Below are 20,536 nucleotides of genomic sequence, written 5' to 3'. Positions count from 1 at the left end.
ACCCAGACAGGTAGCTTATCACCGGACTAAAGCGCTGATCGCAGCCCGTAACAGCTGGGAAGCTGCGGATGAGCGCAGGGAAGCATCCGGAAAGGACCTATTATTGTCTGAGGCGCAGCTGCTACAACCGCGCAGAAATCAAAACAATAAAAAGTAGAGACGTCCCTGCACAGGCGGCCACATTCCGCAGGATGAGTGAGGCTCAGCCCCGCAGCGCACACGCCATGATGGAGAGGAGGAGAGGAAGGGCATCGCTGCTGCACCTACCTCACTCAGTGTCTCCATCCCACTCCCGACTTGTGGTCCTGATGCTGCTGCCGCCGCTCCGACATCCTCCTGCACTGTTGTTCCACAATGAGGAGGGGGAGCACAGGGGGAGGGGGGACGTGATGGTAGCGGAGCCGGGGCTGACGCGTGGCCTGACGAGGCGGAGACGGCCAATCAGAGAGGAATCCCAAGGATCCCCCACCAATCCGCTCAGAGAGGGAAAGTGCGGAGCGCGCGTGGACACAAGCAGCAGGGTAGATTGTCTCTGCGAGAGGATTTCAACAAACTCCTGCCAAGTGTTCTCCAACCAAAGATCCCACTCTGTCTGCTATCCAGCTGAAAACACCTCCTCACACAACCAAGTGTGTGCAGGGGTATTTAGTTATATACTGTAAGTTATTTATAAAGAATCTGGATCTTTCTAAGATTATAGGTGCATCTCTAAAACTGTTCAGTGAAAGGCTCAAGGGGTTAAGGCTGTGATAAAGGCTAATGTGAAATAGTGAATACAAATTAAAGGATAGAATATTAATATATTAACCTAATATATGTATAATTAATATATATATATATATATGGACAAACAAACACAAACCTATACACACATATACATATAATATAAAGGATACAAAACTCACACAATGTGTATACACAAATAAAAGAACTAACAGTCTAATCTATGCAATTTATGTTGTATACATAGGTATATAGGCTACATAATATATATATATATATAAATATAAATATGGATATTCATACATAAATCATCTTTTAGGATATATATTCAACAGGGTCAAAATGCTAAAATGTATACTTTGTTGTGGGCTGTGCAATATTTTCACATCAGTATTCAAAAGTAATATATAAGGTAAATGCTGCATACAACACCCTATTTGTGTCCCTACTTTATCTTATACAAAGCCTTATTTTTTAACTTAATAAACTTCCTCCCCACATGCTGAAATACTAATCCCTCCATATAAACTAACATCTATATCTTGTTTTGCAGTTGTTTAGGTGGTCAGACTTGACAAATTGGATGCTAAGCTTCCACAGTGGGCAGCAGTAAGAGGATGAGTGCCCACATTTGGTCATTGGCTTATTTTAGACTGGCAGTAAAAAATAATTTACGGCGTGGTTTCCTCCGCCTCTGTAAATCCCACTGCATGTGCTTAAGCTGTCCCTCATCCTACTGCCTGTTAATGCCCAATTTCAAGTGTTCTCATATGGCTACATACAATTGGTTGTCCCGCTGAAGGGACACCTGCAGTCTGAGCTCCAAAACCCCCCCTCAGGGGTGGGGATAGCTTCTAAAGGAGATTATACTGACTGTGTGAAAGGGATCTGCTGACCTGACCCTGTCTACTCTGGGCGAGGCTTCTGTCAGATGACGTCTGACAAGCTCTGTGACAGCTCGTCCTCTCTGCGTTTGATATGGATGAACTCTGGAGATGGAGCGACAGATTGACATTTCACATACGGTACACTGACGCTAATGTATAAAGTAGGCCAGAGACTTTCAAAGACACAGACAAATGAAACGGTGACATTCATACGTTTTATTGCTCTTAGATCAGCAATAAAGAAAGTGAACCAGCCTGACAGCATGACAAAGTCAGGAATTGTCTTATATCGGTCTAATCTAAAAAATACAATTCTTCATTGCAAAATAGTTGTCGTTCAAAGAGAGGATACAAATGTCCAAAACAAACATGATCCCCACCAACTCACTGGTTTATATTATATACTTTCAATATTATAAATAAAATAATTCCAATAAGCTTTTTAGTAGTCTGCACACCAGGTGCTAAAAAGACAAATGCAAAAATGTTGATATGTTAAAAGATAAAAACCCTGACGAAATAATACAACAGCAGAACAGCATCACCATGCAGTTACAAAAACAAATGACTGATTTGTACAATTAACCAATTAATGGTAGACTAAAACAAAAAGGGTGAAAAGGAAACTGGGAGGGCAAATTATATTTGAAAATCTCTTTTACAATGCTAATACATATATTATTTTACCAGTATACTACTAAATTTGACATTATAATGTCTTTACTAACAATTGTTATCAGGTTATTAGGCGTCGAGCACGAATAGTGCAAGGTCCCTATTGAAGTGCAATAAATAACTTAATATAGTTTTTTTCTCAAATTTGAAAATCTGATTATTTTGTGTGAAATACTAAATGGAAACAAATTTATAAAATTCACTGGATGTAAAATTACACATAAGCACGTCAGTTCAAAGCACACCACTACACATCTGCTTCCACTTTCCACATCTATCTCTATAAAACTTACTGCTAAAACCTGCTTTTTCACACCATCTACGATACAGTTTGTCGTATCCTTACATCTCTTGTTCCCTTTCGATTCGACTTACTGAACGATCTTCAACCAAACACTTCCTAAACTGAGCTGCCGGGACACTCCTGTAACACTTTCTATTACCGTTCATTGTCGTGTGCTGCTCTTCTTTGTATTTACTTGACTAAACCGTGTATTTTGGTGACTTTCTTTCAAAGGGTACTTCTGGGAACAGCCTTTCTGTGCTGTTGTTTGGGGGACCTGGGGGAGTTGTCTGGAGGGGGCCACTGCGGTTTAGTTAGCTGAATGTCTTCTTCTATTTTAAAGGCCATCTTTGGGGGATCGGCCTGTGGGGGCCAAACTACAGATATTTTATTGGAGTGTGGTTTGTTTTCATCTAACACTTTAGTCGTTTCGTTTTCACCGCTTTGTGTTTTGTCTACTGAACTAATGCTGCTCATGGAATATCTCCATTCAAGTTTCTCATCTGAGGGGATAGGTCCACCTCTTCCTGCGGGAGGTTTCAGCCCAAGTCCATTATCGTGGTTCCCTTTGGACTTGAGGAGTTGTTTGTAATGGTGCAGACAGTAGAAGTGTCCGTGGAGAGAGACGTAATTTCCAAGGCTACAAGAAAGAGAAAACACCTCCTGTTGTTAGTTACACAACATTAAAAGCATGACATTGTTTTCTGAACAATTAAGCTGTGATTAAAACACCAACAAATGAACTAATTAATATTGCAAAGTTCAAATAGTCCATTGTGGGCTTTTATTTGAATGAGTGCCACATTTACCTTAATTTATTTTTGCAGTGCTCACAGCAGAAACAGGATTTATGGTACTTGTTTTTGTCCACTATCAGAGCATCCATTGGATAAGCTCTCCTCCGACACAGTGTGCAGAGCTCCGACTTCGGAACTCGAACCTGTTTGAAAGAGATAAAATGCAAATAGTGAGGTATTTTTTCACATATACAACAGAAAAGCATTTTATCTGGGCTGCGTCACAATGCAATAATGAGCCAGAGCTTTTATTTCAGTTGTTATTATTGTTATCTTGCAAATACAAAGCAATGCAGCACATAATGGTTGCACTTAAAAGGTTACGTGTCATGCTCATTCATTCCTTAAAACTCGGGCAACCGCTGTCAGAGGGAACGGTTAAAATGATTCTTCAGGTTTTAGTTTTATTCGCTTCCATTTTATACAGATACCTGCAATTTGCTAGTAGAAAGAGACAGACTGTGAACAGTCTCTGTTCAAGGTTGTTTGCGGGGGTTGGATGTAATTGGCTTCCATTTGTATTCAGCGGGAAAGGACATTCTTTAACAACTCCAGGGCAACTCGGCAGACTCCTTTTGCTGATGACGGCCGTGAGAATATTAGCAGGCTAACTTCCAGAAGTAAGAAGTTAAGGATGACCTCCTAACCATCAGCATGTTAGTATTTCCATTGAAAGCATGTTAATGAGAACACATCTGACACAGCCTCACAGAGCTGCTAGCATGGCTGAAGAATCCTGGTCTTGTTGGTTATTACCGGCACCTCTGGTCGTAAATAAACACTTAAGTAATCTACGTATGTATATATATATATATATATATATATATATATATATATACATATGTATACACACAGTGTTGGTAATTCTGCTTTTGCAACACAGCACAAACAAAAACACTCAAATTAAAGCCACCCGTTGTCCATGCCATTCAGTTCTGTGGTGTCATGCTGTTCGGGTTTTACCAGATGAGACAATCCTTGTTTCGCTTGACAGAACTTGGGCCGTCGTCTCTTCAGAAACAGAGTAGCCAAGACTCTTGAAAACTGTCTCACTCTCCGTCCACGTTTTGTGGAAGTTCCTCAGCAGCTTCTCCGTAGCGTCTTCATCCAACGTGTCTGTTCGCCTCGCTGCTGCAGCTTTTCTTTTGACTACATCGGCGTAGGAGAAAGGAACCTGTTGGCTTGATGCGCTCTCCGAAAGCTCGATGACAGCTATCCTTGTTCCGATGACCTCATTACCAAACTCATCAACATTTGAGAAATGTTCTGTGATTGATTTGGCTTCAGAGGAGGCTGATGGTTTTGCTGGCACAGCTACTGCCTCATGTTTCTGGAGAGGGAGGGGGGTGCTCTGCCGTGAGCCTCCCCTGGTCTCTTGGGTCCTTTCCCGCTTTGAAGTGTCTGCTGTTGTTTCACTCAGATTTGACTCAGGCTCCTCGTGATCCTCCCTCTCCTCTCTGAAAGAGGAACTTAGCTCACCCAGTTCAAAAACATTTTTAATAGCCTGGATGTCAAAACTTGGCATTCCCTGTTCCAGGATGTCTACTTTCTCTTTGTTACAAGCTGTTCCTTCCGTATTGTTGTGAAGCTGCTCTGCGAGTGGGATGAGCTCTCTTTTGAAACACATCTTCTCTTCTGATGATTCAAATTTATTTACAAGACCATACAAGTCCGCTCTGGGAAGCTCATCCGTTTCTTTGTTCTTATTTTCTGCTACATCCTCCTCCAGGTCAGGGCCCAGTCGTTCAGGGATGGCGATGGGTTCCTTCCGCACGTAGGTCTTTTCAATCTCAGCCTTTTGAGCATCTTCAAAAAACTCTCTCTTTTCTCTGACTGACGCAGACGACAGCTCTGAATCTTCTTCAAGATCTGGGTTATAAGGACACAATGGTGCTCGAGTCTCAGACTCACTTTGTGTTTCATTCGCTGTCAAAGTCTGAGCCTCCACAATTTGAGACCCGATTTTGATTTGCCGATGGAATGATGCAGGCGGTTCCACAATCTCTGACTTCTTCTCTGATATCTGCTGTGGAGCAAGAAGGGGCGGTGGGGTGACGCCACGTGAGAGCTTGGCTGTTGTGTCTTTGAGACGAGCCAAATTTTCTGCTCTGTCAAAAGTTGGAGACGGCGTTATTCTATTGAGGCGAGATGTCGGTGTGTCGCACCTGCGTGGTGGTGGCGTGGGAGGTGTGGGAGGCCTTTGCAGCAGGGTAGGTGATGGGGTTACCCTCTGGGGTGAGTTGGATCTTCGTGTGGATTCTATTGTGATGAATGTCGGCGAGGGAGATCGCATCCTTAGTAATGGCGAAGGAGCGCGCAAGTCAACAGACTTGAACTGACTCACTTCTTCCCTCCATACTTGAGATGTCTTTTTAGTTATTTGGTTATCAATTTTGGCAGAACCAATACTGATCTTGGAAATTCTTTGTGTTGCCCCACTAGAAATCGCCTTATCAGAAACTGAATCAAATTCATGCTTCTCCATTGTCTCATTATCTTCCAGATGCATTAGTTTAGCTTCGGCCAGTTTCCTCACATGTGAGAGAATTTCTTTATTTCTATGTGCATCACTTTCCACCACGGATTCCTCCAGTTCACATCTTCTCTGTGGACTTATGAGCCAATCTGGGAGTGCATTGAGCAGAGTCTTTAAAGATTTAGAATCATTTTTTCTTTGTAGCTCTGTCGTGTGAGAGATTAACACTTGGACCTCTCGCCTTTGAGAATCCCCATCTGTTCTTCCGGTTGTGGACTTTGCCAACTGAGTTTGTTCTGACTCGCCTGTCACTGTAATTGGGACATTCCTACTTTTTTTCTGTTGTTCCTCCACACTCTGCTGAAGAAGCGTCACTCCTTTCTTCATTTCAGACGACTTCAAGTCTTTTTTAATTTCTTTTTGCTTTAGTTTCTGATGGTCTGTGGCGATGACTTCTCTCATGACTTGCATGTGCTCTTCTTTTAAACTTTTGTGAACTTGGGCAACTGCAATTGTGTCCTGTGTTTGATGGGTAGTATCAGTCTTGGTTTCTTTAGCTTCTACCATTGATTCTGTGGAAACATCTTTACTTTGACTTGGCGGTGATCCCCCTTTAGACCTTTTGGACTTCTTTTTCCTCTTTGTCGGAGTCGGAGTTTCTAATTGGACGTCTGTTATGATCTCAGAAGCAGCGAGCGCTGAGACAGGAGCAGGCGAGGCTGTGACTTTCTTAATTCCAAGTTTTAACTCTTTGGAGTCAGTGATCACTTTCACCCTTGTAGTTTCCACCTTCAATTCTTGTGAAACACTCTGTTTCTGACTCTCATGTGACATTTTTGTCTCTACTTGCTTCTCTTGTTTGTTGTTCTTTTTCCCCTTTTGGTTCTGTTTGCCTGTTTTTCCATTTGCGGTGGCAGCTGTCTTGTCTGTTTGCACTGACTGATCAGAAACCTTCTCTTGGCTCTTGGTAGGAGATTGATCATTCTTTTTTTTGTTTTCACACGGTGGTGATTTTGACTCCTTTACATTTTTCCCTATAGTGACATTGTCTGTTTTGGAGGACTTATTAGGAAGGTTAGTGATTAATTTGGTTGCTGTATTGTCTGTAGTCTTCTTGCTCTCTGATTGCGTTTTGCTTGATTTAACATTCTCCTCAGCAGTGACAGAGCGTTCAGGTTTAAGCATCTCGCCTTCCTTTTCATTTTCAGATTTGTCGGATCCCTTTGTTTTCTGACTTTTAGACTCCTTTCTCTTATCAGTCATGTTTTCTGTGTTTGCAACCACAGTGTTTGACGTGTGGACCTCGCCAGTAATGACAGACGCCGCAGACTGACTAGAGGAAACCGAAACTGTCTTCTGTGATGTCGAATGCATCTGTTGTCTCACTGAAGTCTTTTGAACGGAGACAACCTTAGAAGTCTCAGAGACAGTTTGCTGTTTAGCATTAGATATAATCATAGAATCACTGAGCATTGTCTCCTGACTGGCACTGACTTTGCCATGGGTGACATTAACAACATCCTTGGATAAATCACATGGTGCTAAATCTGAATGAACATGGAGAGACGTCTTTTCAGCTTGCTGCTTTGTGATTTCTGATGTTTTGGTATCAAACTGCTCTATGTCCTCGTTGGAGAGCATCTCAAGAGCTGCAGTAACCGAGTCATGTATGTAAATTGGGGTTGGAGTTGTTGGTGGCGTGTTTTCGTCTCTAAGTTTCCGGAACTGTTCTTCTGCTTTTATCAGAGGAGTTTTGAATTTAGTCATTTTACCTTTCATGGGGGGAGTAGGAGAAGACGGAGGGGTGAATTTAGTCATTATCCCCCTCATGTGGGGAGTAGGAGAAGACGGAGGGGTGAATTTATGCATAATCCCCCTCATGTGGGGAGTAGGAGAAGACGGAGGGGTGAATTTAGTCATGATCCCCCTCATGTGGGGAGTAGGAGAAGACGGAGGGGTGAATTTGGTCATTATCCCCCTCATGGGGGGAGTAGGAGAAGACGGAGGGGTGAATTTCACAGGAGCAACATAAACTTTCTGTATTGGTCGTGGTGACTCAGGTGGTGGAGGAATTTCATATGAGACAATCTTCGATGTATGTGTTGTTGTCTTTGATAGGCTTTGGCTCATTTCTACCTTTTTCTCCGATGTAACCTCCATCTTCTGTGTTTTGCTGATCTCCACTTTAGGCTCCAGTTTCGGGACTTGGTGTAAAGTCGGAGCTTTCACTTTTTTCACAGTCAACCTTTTTGCTTTGGCTGGTGAAGGGTGAATTGCCTGGGCTGGCATACTCTCCAGTTCTTGTTGAGATGGAGGAGGTGGGAGGAGGTCCTGCTCACTGGTGAGGGGTGGTGGTGGAGGAGGAAGCTGATCAATGTCAGAATCAACAGAGGGAGGAGGAGGAGGAGTAGGAGGAGGAGGAGGAGGAAGGTCAGTGTCTACTACTGGAGGAGGTGGAGGTGGGAGAGGCAGTTCAGGCTCTGGCACTTGTTGTTGTAAGATGTAAACACCAGTTTTTACTCTGGTTTTGTCTTGTTTTGTCATTCCCCTTTGGTTAGAGTTTAGATTACGAAACTCTGTCTTCACTGTTTTGATACCATGGTTTTGAGTTATAGTTTTATGCTCCACCACAGTGGTCGATTGCTGAGAAGACTGCTCCACAGTACAAGTCTTTGCTGCAACAGCTTCAGTTTCCTTCAAGGATGTTGATGTTTCCACCACATTAGATGTTCTTAACTTCTGAATGTTCCTCTGTGCATCAGCATTCAGGTTTTTAACGGGAGGGCTCTGCTTGACTCGAGCTCTTCTGTATGCCCCTTGCCTGACTTTGGTTTGAGCTTCCCGCTGCGCTGTTTCCAGCAGAGATTTAATAGTGCCTTTTACATCCCCCTTTATCACCTCTTCTTTCTCCAGCTGGGTCTGCTCCTGCATGTCATATAATGACTTAATTGACATCTTGACATCACCCTTTACGTCGCCCTCGTCGCTCGGGCTTCTTTGCATCCTCGGTGAAGGTGGAGACTCCATTAAGAGCTGAATGGTCCCTCTGATGTTTCCCTGCACATCTATTTCCTGCTGACACGTTATCCTTTCACTGGAGGCATCGTGTAGGTTTTGCATTGCCATGTTAATATCACCCCTCACAATTTCCTCCTTTTCAACCTCCCGCACCGTTTGCTTTGCCAGCTCCAGAGATTTCAGCGTGGCCTTTACATCTCCAGAGACCAAATCCTCAACGTCAACTTTAGTTCTCGATGTTGCTGATTTCTCAAGCGATCTCTTAGCCCCCCTGATATTTCCTGGTACGATATCTGGCTTCTCCACTTCCTTGTGGTGCTGCTGAGCCTTCTCGAGACACCGCAGAGTCTTCGTTAGGTTTCCTTTCACCACCTCCTCTTTCTCCATAACAACAGTCTGATTCACCGATTCAGAGAGGGAACTCATAGCGGCCCTTAAATCCCCCTTGATGATCTCCTCTTTTTGCAGTCTCTCTACTGTCGGCTCCGTCATGAACTTTTTAACTGTGTTGTGAACATCCCCAGGTGTCACATCCTCTACTGTGCGCTCAATTTGCATTTGACTCCGACCGAGGATCAGTTTCGTGCCCTTGATGTCACCTCCGACGATCTCCTCTTTTTCTTCTCTCTCAGTTGACGTCTCTTCAGTTCCTAGATGGAGCTGTTTGAGATAGTCAAGTGCCCCAGATTCAATGCATGTGGAGTAAAAGTTGACATTTCCTTTCTCAATATCATCCACCCTTATCTTTGTGGCCTGATCTGTCTTGTCATAGCTGGACAGTTTTTGGAGGGTGCTCTTTATATCGCCTCTTACGATGTCTTCTCTTTCAACATTGGCATTCTCTTGCTGATTGAGAAGGGAATATATTGTCATCTGTACGTCTCCCTTTTCACCCTCCTGGATGAGTATTCCATGTTTTTTTGACCCGTCCCCACTGAAAAGGTTGTTTATAGCTTCCCGAATATCCCCACTTAGTATCTCCTCCCTTTCAGTAGAGCTGCCTGTTTTTTGGCTGAATAGCTCCTGCATCGTTGAACTAATGTTGCCCTTCTCCTCTGAATCTATGATGATCTGCTGCTCGCCTCGTTCCTGTCTGGTCAGTAGGTTCATCATAATCGTTTGCAGATCTCCGCTGATGACGTCCTCTCGTTGAATTTCTGGAGCCTGCGTATTCATTAACTGATACTTTGCCATCCTCACATCGCCAATTTCATCAGCTTCAATGAGTATTCCCTTCGACTTCACCATTTCCTGACTGTAAAGCTCCTCAAGCGTTCCCTTGACGCTCTTCCCCTGAATTTCAGTCCTCTCCATTTTGGTCTCATTAAAGTCATCCATTGGTGTCGTTTCAAAGAGCCATGTCGCTGTCTTCACATCCGCTTTGGGGATCTCCTCTTGAGTGACGGTTGTCTCCACATCTTCATCTGCTTCTTTAATGTGGTCAAGAGGATTTTTCTCAAAGAGCCAGACTGACTGTTTAACATCTCCCTTTGCAACCTCCTCCCTCTTAACAGTTTCAATCAGATTTTCAGAGCTCATGCTCCTTATTTTATCGATTGACTGGGTTTCAAATCTCCACTTCGCAGTCCTGACATCACCTTTTTGTATTTCACTTACATTTACCGTTCTAACGGACTCCTGTGACGAGGCATCCGACTCAAAGCGGTGTTTATTCATGCTGACGTTGCCTCCTTGAATGTCATCAACAGTCTTTGTGAATTCCTTCTTTTCTTCAGCAATCCTATCAAGATTTTGGGTTTCAAATCTCCACTTGGCAGAGGTGACATCTCCTTTTTGAACATCCTGTTGTGTGACAGATTTTATGACATAAACCTCATCTGTGTCATGGATGGCGTCGAGAGGCTTGGTTTCAAACAACCAGCGGGTTCCCACTACATCTCCTCTTGATACCTCCTCGCTCGTCACAGTGGTGACCTCGTGGTAATGGCCCTCTTTGTCTTGAATAGCGTAAAGGGGCTCAGTTTCAAACATCATGGTGTAATTTCTCACATCACCTTTCTCATCTTTGTCGCGAACAATCTTTTGTATTTTCATCAGCTCCGAGTCAGTTTCGGCCGACACCTCGTGGATTTTATCCAATGAGCGTGTTTCGAAAATGAAACGGCCTTTATCTACATCTCCGCCTTGTACGTCATTTACTGTGCGGCTTATCGATTCTTCTTGGCTTTCGTGTAATGTATCAATGGATTGGTTTTCAAAGCGCCATTTGCAGGTCCCCACATTTCCTCGTAGTATATCCTCAGTCTGAACTCTCTTGAGCTTTTGCATCACTTCGTCAGATGTTGAAGTCATGATATCTGAGGTCTGGTTTTCAAAAACATACTTCATCCTCGACACATCTCCAGACCCGATGTCAATCTCAGTGACGCGCTTGAACGAATCCGTCTCCTCCCCGGTGAGGTTCTCCAGGTTATCTGTCTCAAAGAGAAAACAAGCCGTTCTCACATCCTTCCCTCGAACGTCCTCCTGATTGACTGTGCACGTTTTCAGAACTGTCTCCGTCTCGTGGAGAGTATCAAGTGCTTGTGTCTCAAAGAGCCATGTGCACGTTTTGACGTCTCCCTTGCGCATTTCTTCAGACTCATTTTCACCCTTCAACTCAGATCTTTCGCACAGGATGTCCATCGGTTTGGTTTCAAATAGCCACTTGCAGGTTTTCACATCGCCCTTCACGACATCTTGTTTTGTACTTGTCTCCACAGTTTCTTCATCTTCGATATTGCTGAAGTACTTAATGGCATCGAGAGGCTGCGTTTCAAACAACCACTTTGCAGTTTTAACATCACCAGATTCTATTTCTTGCTTGGAAATACCTTTGATGATTTGGTATCTATCCATGGTTTCGTCAAACTGGTCAATTGGTCGAGTTTCAAACATCCACTTGCAGGATGTTACGTCTCCTTTTACAACCTCTTCACGCCGCACTGTTCTCACCTCATGAAAGTGGCCCGAGCTGTCTTGCATGGCGTAAAGCTGTGAAGACTCAAACAGGTTTTTATTTGATTTCACAGACCCAGACTGCGCACCCTCTATGAGGATCTTATGTGATTCATCTCTCCAGTTTGAATCTGTGCTCTCAAAGATTTGCTTGTAGTTCAAGACATCCACTTTATCAATTTCCTCCAGGTCGATTGTTCGAATTACTTCTTTCTTTTCCTCTCTAATCTGTTCCAGGGGTTGGCTCTCGAATCTCCATTTCTGATGTCTCACGTCACCTTTTTCCTCATCAAGTGCTGCTGCTTTTTTGAGTTTGCCCACCTCTGCAAGCTCTTTCAACTCCTCATCTGGATTCGTTTCAAAATAATGCCTGGCTGATCTCACGTTACCTGCGATAATCTCCTCTTTTGTCATAGACTGAGTATTTGAATCATCTTTCAAAGTATCCATTGGTTGCGTCTCAAATGCCCAGCAATTCTTACGAACATCCGCCCTGCAGCTTGTGCCATCCTCCTGCGTGAGGTCTTCCTGAATATTTACGGTTCGTGTAACCTCCTTTTTGTCCTCTCTTATGTGCTCCAGAGCTTGACTCTCAAAGCGCCACTTTTGGTGTCTCACATCCCCTTTCATTTCTTCACTTACTGTTGCCTTTTTAAGTTTTCCCACTTCTGTGCAATTCCTCCTGGCTACTTGAGGGCTGGTTTCAAAAAAGTTCCTCGCAGATCTCACATTGCCTCCGATGATATCTTCCACAGCCTGAGGTCTGGCGTTGGAGTCGTCCTTCAGAGAATCCATTGGCTGAGTTTCAAACACCAGGCAGTGTTTGCGCACATCGGTTCCAATGAGCTCTTCCTTCTCCATCTGAGAGCTTTCCCACTCGTTGAAGGAATTCAGAGTCTTGATCTCAAACAGCCACCTGCCCCAGTCTCCCTTACTGCTGTCCTCCATGGAAAGACTGCATACAAGTTTCAGAGGTGATGGCTCTCTGTTTGTCATGTCCAGGGGTTGGGTGTCGAAAAGCCAGCGTGAGGCAATGGAGTTTTCTAATTCGGTTTCAATCTTGCGCACGGATTTAATCTCCAGCATCTGGCTCGATTGACCCATAATTATGCATTTAAACTGAGTGTCAAAAGTGCTTGTTATGGTTTTCACGTCTCCGTTAATTTCCTCCAACACTGCCCTCAGACTCAGCAGGTGGCTCTCGTCAATGGTCTCGGTGTGCCCGAGTGTTTCCATGTACTTATTGTCAATCATGTAAATGGTGGCATTTCCATCCTCTTCAGTGAACGCGACCTCTTTAGTTAAATCCTCCTCCGTACGCATCTTGTTCAGAGTGTCCATAGATTGGGTTTCAAAAAGCCACGCCGCAGCACGCACGTCCCCTTTGTCAAATTTGTTGGATTTATTTCTGTATTCTGTGGAGTTGGGATTTTGTGAACCCAGCTCATCTATCTGCTTCGTCTCAAACATCCAGGCTGTGCGTCTCACATCTTTGCCGAGAATCATTTCCTGTTGGGTTATTTTCTTGTCTTCGTCCTCCTCCTCCTCATCGAGAGTTTCATCTTTGATGGTGTCCAGCGGCTTATTTTCAAACATCCAACGCATGTTCTGCACCTCGCCCGGAAGAATCTCCTCCCAATCCGCGTATTCCTCATCGTTCATTTCATTTGGACTAACATCGTCGCGCTCGTACATGTACTCTTCTCTCTCCAACTGGCGGATCTCTGTTTCATTGTTGTCGCTCAAGCACTCTTTCTCGATATTCCTGCGAACCTCAGGATGAATGTGTTTGTATAGCCGTTTCAGCTCTGACATGCCCTTCTGTTTGAAGTAGGCCTCTCTGTTTAGTTGGTATTTGGGGTTTGCTGGCTCTGGAGGTTCGGGTGAGTAATGGCCCTCTGGAATATTATCATCGTCTAATGGCATTTGTAGTAAGTCGGGGGGTGGGGGTGGAAGATAGTCAGAATCCTCAGCCGGTGGGGGTGGGAAGTCTTCATAATCCATCACTGCAGCTGTTGTTTCTTCTCTCGCTCCAGCAGCAGCAGACGCCTCGTAGACCTCACAAGCCAAGGCGTTGTTATGTGTGACATTTGAGGACCACTTAGCACGATTGATGTCACGTCCAATCTTTTTAAGGAACAAAAACCACATTTGTGGGTAAATACCTATAAGTCTATTCCATTACTCCCAGGCAGAGCTATATGTGCATTACAAGTCACCTTGCTGTACCACTTGCAGATTAAGTACAGAATTTACATCATATCACGTGAATAATGCAAACTGATCAGTTTGTAGAGCTGCTTTCCATTTAAAGTGATAAACTGGTAAAACATTGCTTCGCTTTCATTGTGAAGCTGGAACAAGAATACCTACAACCTCAGTAAAGTCTACATCAACACTGAACATGGGCTTTCTTGTCTTGACATTGGTTTGGTTTTAATACAGCAGGAAGTACAGAAACAATGAGGAGGAGCCACTGTGGGTGTTGGATGATGAGTTGCAAACAGGCTGCACACTTCCAACTCAAAGCAAGTTGACTAACTTCATGTGTGTAATACTGTCAGCAGAATGAAATCAGATCTAGATTCCAATTATTTACATTAAAATTACTTTTTTACTGGCTGCACTGTGAACACACAACAGCTGCTCTTCTGCTGTATTTTTGATAAAGAAACAAACTGATGTTTGCTGCACTATTAAAGTGATGCTGCACATTTAAATCAGTTTTTTGAGCAAACTAAATTATACGACTGTTAGTTGATGAAACACATCGATGCTGGTTTGAATATCAAATGTACTAGCATTACATATGGGTTGAAAATGGCTCTGTACACCACCTAATGTTTAAACTGTTGTGAGTATTGGCCTGCTTACATAGGGTGAACCATTAGGAATGTCTCTATGGCATGACTCCCTTAGCCCCACCCCCCCAGCTCTGCGGGGCATGTTTTGAATTTCCAGGGAGTGACACTTCAGACGAAACTTAGGGGTGAAGTTACACTTTAAACAGCACTTGCTGTTACCACCAGTAAACCAGGAAGAAAATATTACAGATTTTCACTTGAAATAATAGATCAAGTATCTTAAAGTACACATTCTTAAATTCCCCAAATGAAAAACGCTTCTGTGTATTTGCCTGACTGAAACTGAAATGCTTACTTTGACTGGTTTGGGAGGAGCAGCTTCTTCTATTGTTCTTTCAAAGCGATCCCTCAGTTCTTTTGTAGTGTACCTGGGAAGTTCCTCTTCTAAAAATCAGCACAGACGTGAGAATAAAGGGAGGCCTCAAATTTGCAGCGACAGTCTTTATAGCAGAGGATAGAAATATCCAAAGGAAAAGAAACCCATCCTACCTGTTTCATCTTGATGGTTTTCATAACTGGATGCCAGGTTACTGTCGCTGTACGACACCTGTTTTTAGAAATGAATGAAAAAATGTTTGAGCATCATCAAGTACACAAATTGAACTCGTCAGCTACACCCTTCAAGCGCTGCCCATGTTTTCATTAAGTGCTTTCAATCCCAGCCCAGACTGTTGTTCCCCACTACACAAACATTAATTACACAAAATGGATTGATTGCAGTCTGCTCCAGTTTTTTTTCTCAACAAGGTTATTAAAGAGTCGATCTCATTATCAAAGCCACGGCTGCGGAAACACAGTGGCGGGACAAGTTCAGTACCATCGTCTCCTGGTTGAAGTTGAGCTGTTGGCTCCCCGGGACGATCTGCCTGCTGCTGCTCGACACAGTCACCTCCGAGTTTGACGTCTCCTGTGAAGATGAAGAAGACGGCCGGGTTGTCAAACATGGGCGGAGAAAAACTGCGTCCACGCCGCACAAACCCCGGCGTCACGCAAACGACTCCCAATGTTTCATTTCACACATAACCACAGTGCCTTGTTCGTAGCCACAGATGTGAGTTCACTCCGCTACAATTTACTCCGACATTCAAAGCTTCACAGTACATGACCGAGTACCACACAGAGACAATGTAGGATGCTCACTGCGGTTCGAGATAACTAATCACAGATGGAGGCAGGATGTCAGAGAATGTGCCCGGCTGTTCACTCACACTGTACCAAGAGTCTGGAATAATGAATTCGTTTCCACCGCTTTGTTCAGTTCAGCCGAACGCAGCTACAGTCTAAGTGTTATGAAACTCCCAGGAGGTTTTTCCATGAAAGCTATTAGAAGTGTCAAGTATTGTCTGTAACATGAATGCATAGACTTTTCCTCCGTTCGGTTATCGGCGCCATAAGTCGATTTGTTCCTTGCAAAGCTCCCCATGCAGCGATGCAGATGAGAAGCTAGATGGAGGAGTGAAAAAAGAAACCAGCTCAGGTAGGAAGAAGCAATACGGTCATTTACCCACAGTCACCTCTTTCATGCTGTTAGTGTCATCCTGACGAAGGTATAGAGACACTGCGTTCTAATATGTGTACCTGCACAGTTCGGTGATGGAAATGGAACTGGGTTACATTGTGTGATGTGGCCGTTTCCTGGGTCTCAAATTGTTTCCTCACACTGGCGATTCCCACTGGCAGGGAGCAGACCTCCGATTCCTCCATGACCTAATGAAGCAGGAAATATTATTAGCTGCCTCCATTTCTTCGTGACCTGAAATCACACAGATGCTGCGAGGGCTGGTCTCTGCTGTGAGCAAGCAGCTCAGGCTTGTTGTAAAATGTGTTGCAGCCAATGCTATATGTGTGCGGTTTGCTTTGTGCAGACTCACAAATGCAGACAAACTCACGTATATTCTTTTATGTCATGGCTCCAAATTGACATTAGAGATTGCACAAGCTCTTCAGAGCAAAGCCACCCATATGTTATACTCTATATGTTGACTGCACCATCCCTCTATATTCTGCCCTGTGAGGGGAGTCTCATGTTCCCCCCACTATTTATACATGTACATGCAATATCGCTCACCCCGTTTTCCCTGCTTCAAAACTGTCATCAGCTCCACTAATAACTGCATGACCGCACCAATAATAATGGTGACAATACCTTCTCAGTGTAGTTCAGCTAATGTGCAGGTAAGAGTCTCTACCCCACAACATACACACCAAGAAAGCAGACAAACCGATATAATTAGCCACTTAGGGTTGGCCTATACCTTAGGCAAGTTTTCTTTTTCAGTGCAGGCAGAGCTCTAATAGTAGTACGTGTCATAGCTGAAGCGACACCAAGTCCATGCACGAGCGTAAATACCCCGCTGGGGATGGTGTTGCCCGCTCGCTTGGAGACAGCTGCCTGGTACATGGCCTCACAGTTGGTCAGTGGGATGACCTCTGAGTCCGCAGAGTGAATCCGGTTCCTCTGGTTCAAAGCTTACAGGAAGTCCTGCCCTGGTTAAACCTGCGCTGCCAGCAGCTACAGCACAAATAGCCAGCAAACTGTCACAGTAAGATCGCCTCTTAAATGTATTATCTGGTCTTTTCTAATTTTTCAAGAGGTAGCACCTTTATGTTCTCACCAATTTAAAGGGCCAATGTGTAATATTTAGGTGAAAGGGATCAATGGGCAGATATTCAATATAAGATAATCGTTGTGTTTCATCTAATTTGTAGGAATTGTTGTTTCTTTACACTAGAATAGGGCTGTTTATATTGAAATACTTTATATTTGAATTGGGAGCGGGTCCTCTGAACCGAGGCAGCCACGTTTTTTTTTACAGTAGCCCACGCTGGCCAAACTGAACACCTTTTGGGTTTTTATGACAACTGAATGATACCACAGGTTCTCTTTCAGGTTTGGAAGGGGAGGGTGAGAGAAGGGGTATTCAGCTGCAACGTGCAACTTCACCACTAGATGTCCCTAAATTCTACACACTGAACCTTTAAGCAGTTTGAAAGTACAAATCTAGAAATATGAGTTTCTGGTAGACAAAATGGCTCATGTGGTGATTTTTCTATATTTTGTGTATAAATCATTCAAAATAAAAGCCCCCGAAGCACCATTCTTCTAGTAGTTTGTAACTACTAGTTAGTTTTTAACTACATTCACAAAGGCAACAACGTTTGAGGCAGAGTAAATCTTTCACTGTGATACAGGCAGTGCTCTTGTGTTGACATCTTTAAAACGATCCATTGATTTAAATGGCATCCCTCTTTAAAATTAATTACACATCTGTCCCCTGACATTTATTCAGAGCTGTGGAGGATTTATTAAAAGCTATGTAAGTGATAATGATATGAGGTGATAAGATATTGGTCCACACTTAAACATCTGAAACTGCTCAGCTGTTTCTTTTTTTTTTTTGACATGTTCCTTCAATATCATTGTACCTCTGGTGTTCTTAGTCAATTTCCTTGAAAAGCCCACTGTGATGACACCTCAAGGTGATCATCAAGCAAGTGGGATTAGCTGTGACATGGATTTTCATTGGAGACATAATTAGATTTGATGAGAATTTATGTCTGGAGCAGCATCAGCAGTCCAGAACCACGAGGATATTTTCATTATCCCACTGAGTGTTTTAATGTGCTGCAAGAACAGTCAGTGAGATAATAAACTCCTCCACCAGCCACCCAGGTAGTCTGCTGACTCAGCACTTACAGCTGCTGTTTGAATTTAAAGTATTCACACATGCACTGATGCAAATAACAGAATAAAATATCAAGTACAATCTTCACTCTACGGTTGAGACTAACAGCACGAGGATAATCATCTCTGCTTTGCTCTGCAGTGAATTAACTCTGTTTGCATTCAACCAAAGTGATTCTACGATAAATGTCAACAACTGCCTGCGTCAGATGATATTTAACAGCTTCTATATTATTTTTGGCAGCAAGGGAAACACATAATGGTTGCATATTAAATGTCAAAGTACTTAAAATATTGAAAAATCAAAAAGTCAAATTTTTTCATTAGTTTTTTGAATTAGTTAGGTGGAAAATTAGTCTTAACCTTTTGATAATGTTGTATTATATCATGGCAATAACACACTTCATAGCAACTTTTGGTGCATTATTTCTCCCATTGGCTGTATTTGTAGGTTAAGTCAGTCACCCATCTATTTTAGCCTTGGAGGAACAGTGGGTATGTTTGTCGATTGAGACAGATAAGACAACTTAGCATTACACAACTCTCAAATGAAGACTTCTAGTTCAGCAGTTACTTATATGCACAAGTTAAAATTTTGATTATAGCAGTGAAACTTACCAGTGGCATATTTCAGTTCAGGTTTTTGGGGTCATATAGATGCACAGACTGTAAATGTTTGTGGTTGGACCTTAATTTTGTAGCCAAAAAAATGTGTCAACAGTCTGAGTATATCTCCTGACACGTTAGGTCGGGGTTGAGGGCTCAAATAACAAGAAAGTGAAGTAATCTCGGCGCCACGTACCTGCAAAAATAAATCAAGCCTATTTTAAACTTAACCATGAAGGGTAGTGTTACTCAGTATAATAAAGAGGAAAGCTGGAAGGTCAAGGCTCTTCCTTTCCAAGATATCCTATATTGATATCCCCGTTTATTTGTAATTCAGCTTCTGTATTCCTCATTTTATGGCTTTCCTCACAACGTGGAAGTAGAGCGACATAACGCCTCTGGGTACTTGGCCTTGGCACAAACAGCTCAGCAGCTCAGAACTCCATCTATTTGAAATTTGTTAAAAGAATAAATCTAATCGCTCCTCAAGCCCCAAAAAAAGAAAATCTGATAATTTAGTGTTTCAGTCACAGTTTATTCCCCTGCAGGTCTAACATAAGATTATATTTTATCCTGGTATTTTTAGTGGATGTGCATGGGGACAATCTTAAGGAATTTTTAGAATCAAGAATTCAGAGCCAATCGTCTTACAAGATATCCAAATTAAATGTTATTCTATATTCCATATATTTCCCTTGCTTGTAGATGTAGTAACATAAAACATAATTTCAAAAGCCAGAATCAGTCACATACTTTCATTAAAATCCAATTGGCACAAAGACTCAACTGCTCACGAGTATTTCTTACCTACCAGGATGTAGTTAATTAAAAAAAATCTATAAGCTCAGCAGGTAGAATCCCACACGGAGGCCACGCAGCCTGGTCTTCCCGAAACCAAAAGCAAATCCCAGTGTTGGAGACCAGCTCCAGAAGTACGTGTCCACCTCTGTCCACCGAGCAGACAGTGACAGCTGATTTTATTTTAGACCCTCCGCCCACTTGCAAAAGATGGGCCTGGGCTGTTTTTTTTTAGAGAGTCAGGCGTCTGTGCCTCTCATGTCAAGTCCTCAGAAAATCCATATTGAAATACTTCCTGTGACTCCCCTGCAGAGGCTTGTGTACTAATAAATCAGGCCACCCGGGTTTCATCATCACGACTCCCATTGGAGTGCATTGCATTCTCCAGCAGCTGTTACCACCTGTCATGATACGCCAAATTATGCACATACAAGTCCAACAAGTGCTCCGATAATCTCTCTTTATTCTCTATACTTCTGCTGAAAGTGGATGTTGGGCAGGTGCGAAGTGACAGAAAAATGTGTTGAAATGCGGTTGTGCCGTGTGCTTTGTTTTGCATTCGGTTTGGAATGAGGTCAGTGATGTAATGTTTTTTGTTGAGAGGGGTCAAAGGGGCCGTGAATACGACAGGAGACACCTCCGAGCGTGGAAGAGCATGCCAGCTCATCTTGTTTAGGCCCAGCTGGAGACATTGGCGCCGGCCTGGCTCTGGTATCTCGTGGAAGCCGGTTTTCGGGAGCTGACAGGCCTGTCAGGCATCTACACA

General features: G+C 43.3%; 1 protein-coding gene across 2 annotated transcripts; it reads right to left on the bottom strand.

The window, feature by feature from the left end:
• Nucleotides 1–1,803: 1,803 nt before the first annotated feature.
• On the bottom strand, nucleotides 1,804–19,916 carry xirp2b (xin actin binding repeat containing 2b). 2 transcript variants are annotated; one of them, XM_062403282.1, is made up of 9 exons: nucleotides 19,784–19,916; nucleotides 17,032–17,193; nucleotides 16,260–16,388; nucleotides 15,499–15,588; nucleotides 15,171–15,228; nucleotides 14,977–15,065; nucleotides 4,329–13,944; nucleotides 3,378–3,508; nucleotides 1,804–3,208 (listed from the first exon to the last, which is right to left on the bottom strand). In XM_062403282.1, exons 2-8 carry the CDS (start codon nucleotides 17,080–17,082, stop codon nucleotides 3,417–3,419), a joined length of 10,125 nt encoding a protein of 3,374 aa, XP_062259266.1. In that variant the 5' UTR covers nucleotides 17,083–17,193; nucleotides 19,784–19,916; the 3' UTR covers nucleotides 1,804–3,208; nucleotides 3,378–3,416. The 2 variants fall into 2 exon arrangements, with proteins under 2 accessions (XP_062259266.1, XP_062259267.1); XM_062403283.1 differs by having other exon boundaries at nucleotides 19,780–19,911.
• Between the last annotated feature and the right edge of the window lie 620 nt (nucleotides 19,917–20,536).

Source organism: Platichthys flesus, chromosome 13 (assembly GCF_949316205.1).
Source record: "Platichthys flesus chromosome 13, fPlaFle2.1, whole genome shotgun sequence".
In the NCBI taxonomy this organism is placed as follows: Eukaryota; Metazoa; Chordata; class Actinopteri; order Pleuronectiformes; family Pleuronectidae; genus Platichthys; species Platichthys flesus.
This window is presented reverse-complemented; position numbering and strand designations above follow the sequence as displayed.